This window comes from Neopelma chrysocephalum, unplaced genomic scaffold (assembly GCF_003984885.1).
Source record: "Neopelma chrysocephalum unplaced genomic scaffold, ASM398488v2 Primary Assembly neopelma1_218, whole genome shotgun sequence".
NCBI classification, from domain to species: domain Eukaryota; kingdom Metazoa; phylum Chordata; class Aves; order Passeriformes; family Pipridae; genus Neopelma; species Neopelma chrysocephalum.
In genome coordinates this window covers 4,430-11,357 of record NW_020897880.1, presented here as the reverse complement: position 1 = coordinate 11,357, position 6,928 = coordinate 4,430, and the positions used below count along the sequence as shown (strand labels likewise).

The window sequence follows — 6,928 nt, the reverse complement described above, 5'->3', positions numbered from 1 at the left end:
CCTGGGGACACACGGCCATGGGGACAGGGGGACATGGGGCTGTGGGGACACAGGAGGGATGGACACAGGACCACAAGACATGGGGACATGAGACTGGGGTCCTGGGGACACACGGCCATGGGGACAGGAGGACATGGGGCTGTGGGGACACAGGAGGGATGGACACAGGACCACAAGACATGGGGACATGGGACTGGGGACACAGGACACTGGGGTCCTGGAATGGGGAGAGGGACATGGGACCACGGGGACCCAAGGTCCTGGAGACACGGGGACACAAGGACAGGGGAGCACAGGGTTACAGGGACAGACCAGCTGGTGCCCAACCCCACTCCTGTCACCCCCAGAGAGGGGAGGACATGGTGACCCCGAGCAGGGCCATGTCCCCCCCCGTGCCTCAGTTTCCCTGTGAGCCCCACAGAGGAGGAGTGTGGGAGGAAGCTGAGCCCATCCCTGTGACGAAGCCGCCCGGCCTCAGCCCCGCAGCCGCAGGAGAAGGTGAGGGGGGGGCGCGGCTCCACTCTCAATCCCTTTATTGCTGTTTTTTGGGGGGGCAGCCAGCTAAAAAAGAGGGGAGGGGGGCACGTTACATTAGCACCGACGAACCGGGTGTGCTAACGAGGCTGGGGGAGGGGGCAAACCCTGTCCCTGAGTGCGGGGGCACGAGGCGGCCGGTGGGGCTTTGGAGGGGGCGAGAAGGTTTGGGCGGGGGAAGAGGAAGAGAAAGAAGGGAGGGGTCTCACCTTGACACCCCCCCAGTGAGCCCCAGAGCGCTCGGAGAGCCCCCCCATAATTTAAGACATAAATTACAACGGCTAACGAGGAGCTGGGGAGGAATTGGGGGGCGGGGGGATAGGGGGAGATTTGGGGAGAAGTGGGGGTGGGGGCAGCACCCCATAATAAATATCCCCAGCGGCGCGGAGGAGGATGAGGATGGAAGGATGAAAGGCTCAAATCTCCAACAAACTCCCGGCTTCGGGACTCCCGGCGTCTTTGCCGGGAGAGGCGGGCGGCTGGCGGGGGGACGCGGCGGGCGGGGGCTGCTCGGTGCCGGGGGGCGGCTTGGGGGGGCCGGGGTCCGCGTGGGTCTTCTGGTGCTTGCTGAGGTGGTCGCTGCGGGTGAAGCGTTTGCTGCAGAGCAGGCAGGTGAACTTCTTCTCCCGCGTGTGGGTCCGGACGTGCCGCTCCAGCTCGTCGGAGCGGGTGAAGCGCTTCCCGCAGAAGAGCCAGTTGCAGACGAAGGGCCTCTCGCCCGTGTGCCAGCGCAGGTGAGCCTTCAGGTGCGAGGCTTTCCCGTACACCTTCCCGCAGCCCGGGATGTGGCAGCTGTGCACCGGCTTCCTGCGGGCCCCCCCCGGCCCCCCCAGCCGCTCCAGCTCCTGGCAGTTGGGACAATCGCACGCCGGGCGACCCCCTAAAGAGCCGCCGCGGGGACCCTTCGGGGCCTCGCCCGGGTTGGGCTTCGGGGCGGGGGGGCGCGGCGGGGGGGTTGGTGTAAGGCGGGGGGTTCAGAGCCCCGAAGTCGGAGCCGTAGGTGGGCAGCGGGGGGCTGAGGGTGGGCTGGCCCTGCAGCGAGCCCTGCAGCCCCTCGGCGCCCGCGGGCCCCCCCAGCCAGCCCCCGTTGGGGTGCACGTCCCACCAGGAAGGGGCCGCCGGCCCCGAGCCCCCCGGCAGCCCCCCGCCGATGCCGCCCTTGTACCAGGAGCCGTAGGGATGCGGCATCTCCAGCGAGGGGTAGACCCCCGGCAGGCAGTCGCCAGGGGGGTGTCCCTTGGCTGTCACCACCACGGGGGCTCCCAGCACCTCCTGGGTGCCCGAGGGGGCCGGGAAGGGGTGGCCGAAGGGGCCGTAGTCGGGGCCGTAGGGGCCGGGGGAGGCCTGGGGGCTGGCGGAGGGCGAGAGCAGCCCCGGGGCGCTGGGGAAGGCGGTGGCGTAGGAGTCACCCATGGGGGCGGCGCTGGGAGCACCCCGAGGCGTCGGGGGGCGGCGCTGGGAGCACCCCGAGGTGTGCGGGGGGGTGATGTCAGCGGGGGCTCACGGCCATGGTGCTCAGCAGCCTGTGGGAGAGGAGGAGGGGGTGTTAAGGGTGCTGGGGGGCACCGTGTTCCGCGAGGTGACCGGTCCCGGGGGGGCACCCGGTGCGATGGGGCACTTGGTACAAGGGGACGCCCAGCACTGGGGGCACCAGTATTGGGGCAGGGGGGCACCCAGCAGCACCCACCCCCCAGCTACCCCCCGCCCCTCGTGCCACCCCCCACCCCCGATGCTCCCCCTCCCCTTTGCCTCAGTTTCCCCCCGCAGAGCTGAGACCACCCCGTGTCCGCCCAGCATCACCCTCCCAGATGCTTCTCCAGGGGCTGACAGGGGGGTTGTGCTGGTGGCTGGACCCCCCCCCACCCACTCCCCCCCCCCCCCTTGGTCGGCCCCCCCCGCCTTTATGGCCTTTTAATCGAATTACTCTGCGGCCTCCCCCCTTCCCAGGCGACTTCCTCTGCTTTTATACCCGTCATGGCTTTCAGCTGCGCGGGCTGAGCCCCCTCACCCCCATCACCCCAAGGTCTCCCTTTACTTTAATTTCTTTTTCTTTTTAAAAAAATTTATCCCTTCACCCATTTTGTGGCTTTTTCAGCTTTTTTTGCTTTGAATTTTTTTTTTTAGGGTGTCCCCCCACCCCCCCTTCCTTTTACCGTGGGTTTTGCGCCTATTTTTACGCCGGCCCCGGGCCGCGGCCGCAAGCGCGCTCCCGGTTTTCCAAGGATAACAAGGGCCAGGCCTGTGCCCCGGGAACGCTGCCCTGCCGCGAGAGCCGAGGTAATTAAAACCAGGGCGAGCGGCAAACGGAGGCGCACGCTTAAAATAGTGTCAAACTCCCATAAATCAGCTCCGCTTGCGCCGGGAAATTAGGAGCAGGGAAGGAGCCCCGGGAGCCGCGGGCTGAGAACGGCACAAACTCGCGGCAGGAGTGGCTGCTGCACGCGGTGACAGCTTGGTGGCTCCTGCTGTGTCAGGGACCTTGAGCCCTCCTGTGTCCCCTCCTGGGAGGGAGGGGTTCAACCCCTGTTCCGGGGGTCCCCAGTCCTAAATTCCCAATCCCTTGTCCCTGATCCCCAGTGTCCAGTTCTTGGTCCCCAATTCCAGTTCCCCAACCCCTTGTCCTGATCCCCAGTGTCCAGTTCTCAGTCCCCAATTCCAGTTCTCCAATCCCTTGTCCCTGATCCCCAGGGTCCAGTTCTTGGTCCCCAATTCCAGTTCCCCAATCCCTGTCCCCTCGTCCCCAGTCCCTGGTCCCCCAAGTCCCCAGTTTCTTGTCCCCAGTCCCAGGTCCCCAAACCCCAGCCCTGGTCCCCTGCATCCAGGGACACCCCTAACCCTGGACCTCCTGCTCCGGGTGGACCCATCCCCAGTGAGGGGACAGTTTGGGGTGAAGGTGGCACTCAGCACCATCCCCTTGTCCCTGTCCCCTCCCCGGGCTCAGCAGGGTGCAGACCCCGCCGGGGAAGGGGACACACGTGTCCCCTGGCACAGGGACCGTGGGGGGATGCTCAGGCCTTGCACAGGTCCCAGTCTTTGGGGGGGTCCCGTACCCCGAAGGTCTCTCCCATCCAGGAAAAGGGATGGGTCCCATAACAGAGTCCCTGTCCCTGGGGGGCAATCCCCCATCCCAAAGGGTCCCTGTCCCCAGAGGGGGATCCCCCATCCCAAAGGGTCCCTGTCCCCAGCGGGGGATCCCCCATCCCAAAGGATCCCTGTCCCTGGGGGGAGATCCCCCATTCCAAAGGGTCCCTGTTCCCAGAGGGCAATCCCCCATCTCGAAGGGTCCCTGTCCCTGGGGGGAGATCCCCCATTCCAAAGGGTCCCTGTTCCCAGAGGGGGATCCCCCATCCCAAAGGGTCCCGGTCCTGGGGGAGGGTGGTCCCCCATCCCAAAGGGTTCCAGGGGAGGGTGGTCCCCCATCCCAAAGGGTCCCGTGGGAGGGTGGTTCCCCATCCCAAAGGTCCCGGTCCCAGGGGAGGGTGGTCCCCCATCCCAAAAGGTCCCGGTCCCTGGGCTCCTTACCGCGCTCCGGGGTCCGTGGTCCAGGGATGCCGGGGGTGGGTCCCGCCGGCGGGGATGCCGGTGCCGGTGTCCCGCGGTGCCGGTGTCCCGGGATGCCGGGGCTCGGTGCGGAGGGAGGGAGGGAGCACCGCGGCCGCCGCCCGCCCCGCTGTGCCGCTGCGGCGGGGCTGGGCCGGGCCGGGACCGGGGCCGGGAGCGGGAGCCCGGCCCCGAACCGCCCCCCGTCCGGGGGGGTCGAGGGGGGGGGGGGGCGGGGGAAGGGGGGCAGGGGAAGAGGAAAAGGGAAGGGGAAAGGAAAAGAGGAAGGAAAAGAAGAGAAAGGGAAAAAGAAAGGAAGGAGTCTGAGCAAAAGGAACAAGGAGTTGAAAGAGGGGATGAAATTAGGGAGGGGAAAAAAAGAAGAGAAAGAAAAGAGAAGAGGAAGAAAGGGAAAGGAAAGGAAAAAAGGAAAGGCAGAAAGGAAAGGCAGAAAGTAAATTAAAAGGGAAAGGTAAAAGGGGAAGGAAAAGGAAAAAATATATAAGGAAATGGAAGGAAAATGAAAGAAGGAGGCAAAGAAAAAGTTGTGGAGAGAGGAAGATGAAGAGGCTGAAAGAGAGAGGGGGCTGTGGGGAAGAGGGAAGGAGAAGAGTGGGGAGGGGGAAGGAAGGGAAAGGAGGGAAAAGGAAAGGGGAAGAGAAAGGAACTAAGGGGAGAAGAGGAAATGGGGAGGAAAAGGGGGAGGGAAAGAAGAGGGGGGAGAAGGATAGACAGCGGGAAAAGGAGAAGGAAGGGGATGGGAATGGGAAAAGTGCTGGAAATGAGAAAAGCAGAAGAAGGAATAGATGAATGGGGAGGGGAAAGGGCAGAAAGGGACAAAGGGAGAAGGGAGAGCTGGGGCACCCCCGGGCTCTCACCCCAAAAGGTGCCAGTAGGATGGTGCAGGGATGGGGATGAGGGTCTGGGATGAGGATGGGAGAGAGGGACACAGGATGGGGACAGGGATGGATGGGATAGGAATGGAACAGGGAGAGGAACTCAGAAGGGATAGAGACAGGACCAAGGATGGACTTGGAGACCCCAGGGATGGGAATGGAGCAGAGATGGGGATAGAACTGGACCCAGGATGGGAATGGGTGGACCAGGGATGAGGATGGGATAGGGATGGACCAGGGATGGGGAGGGCCAGGAATGGGGATGAGAGGGGTCTGGGTTAGAACTGGAGATACCAGGAATGGGGCCAGGAGTCAGAGACAGGTTGAGGATGGATCAGGGATGGGGCTGGGGGGACCAGGAATGGGGATCAGAGAGGGGGGACAGGACTGGGGGTGACAGAGATGGGGACAAGGACAGGGGACATGTGCCAGGAGCAGGACTGGAGACAGGGCCATGAGTGGACATGGGGCTGGGGACCCCCTCGTGCCTCAGTTTCCCCCCATGGAGGGATTGTTCCAACCACTCTTTTTCCACCCCACCTTCTGTTTTCCCCCGTTTTTCTTTTGTTTACTCCCCTTTTTCTTCCCATTTCTTTTCCCTTTTTCTGTTCGATTTCCCTCTTTCCCTGTTTTCCCCCCGCCGTGGCCAGTCGGGAGCCAGCGGGGCCCTTTCCCAGCCCTGACTCAGGGCTTTCCGCTCCGGAGCCGCCGCCGGCGCCGCGGCCGCCGCCGAAGGCCACAACCACCGGCCCCCCCCGCCTCGGCCCCCCCCTCTCTGGGGCTTCCACTGCCCACAAACTGGGAGCAAACTGGGACGGCCGCTCCATCCTTCCTCTTCCTCAGCCAGCGGCGCGGGGGAGGGGGACACACATCCCACGGGGTTTTTTGGGGGGCACACCATGAGGGGTTTTTTTTTGGGGGGGTGACTCCCACCAGCGTGGACCGCGAGGCTTCGGTTCACCAAAGAGGGGGGATCGGGAGCTGCCCCAACGCCTGGTGCCCAGATGGGGGGGTGTAAATTGGGGTGGGGGCCTCCCCAAGGCTTGGGGTTGGTGGGGACCCCTCTTGTGTCCCCCGGGACCCTTCAAAGCCGGGCGGTCGCGCGGGGGGGGGGCGGCGGCGGGGGCTGATTACAGGGCGGCGCCGGGCTCGGCCGCCCACGGCCCCGCGGCCGCGCCGGGCCCCCGCAATTACCCGGTATTTATACCCCGGCCGGACGCCGGGTCCTCGCGGGGGCGGGGGGGGGGTTCCTCCCCCCGGGGAGCTCGGCTTCGCTCCATCCGCTGACCCCCGGCAGCCCCCCGACCCCTCCTCCATCTCTCCATCTGCCCGTCCTCCCCTTCATCCCTCCTTCTCTCCTTTCTCCATCCCTCCATCCCTTCTTCCCATCTCTCCTTCCCTCCTTTTTGACTGATTTACCCCCATTTTTCACTCTGGCTCAGGGTCCGACGTGAGTCCCCCCACCATGACACGAGTTTGGGGGGGGTCTCAGCAGGATGGAGGTTGCAGAACCAGAGATATCCCTGTCCCCGTCCCGGTCCCCAGGGCCAGGGGACACCCCCACACAGTGCAGGGGTCGCGGCAGCCCCCCCTTACCCCTCCCGTGGTGACAACGGGGGCTGGGCCGGGGGCACCGCGGCCCCTCAGGGGGGAGCAGAACCAGCCCCGAATCACTTCCATGTGTGCACCGGGGGCACTGGAGGCACTGGGAGCACTGAGAATGGGCACTGGGGACACTGGGAATGAGGAGCACTGGGAATGGGGACTGTGGGCACTGAGAGTGGGGACTGTGGGCACTGAGAGTGGGGAGCACTGGGAATAGGCACTGGAGGCACCGGGAATGGGTACTGGGAGTGTTGGGAGCGGGCACTGGGAGCGTTGGGAGCGGGCAGTGGAGGCACTGGCAATGGGCACTGGGGGCACTGGGAATATTGGGAGCGGGCACTGGGGGCACTGGC

At 65.1% G+C, this 6,928-nt stretch overlaps 1 protein-coding gene across 1 annotated transcript; it reads right to left on the bottom strand.

The window, feature by feature from the left end:
* Positions 1-713: 713 nt before the first annotated feature.
* On the bottom strand, positions 714-1,947 carry LOC113977278 (transcription factor Sp7-like). Its single transcript, XM_027703271.1, is given in 2 exon segments — positions 714-1,475; positions 1,477-1,947. Coding segments are annotated over 2 exon segments (996 nt in total). The 3' UTR covers positions 714-950.
* Positions 1,948-6,928: the final 4,981 nt, after the last annotated feature.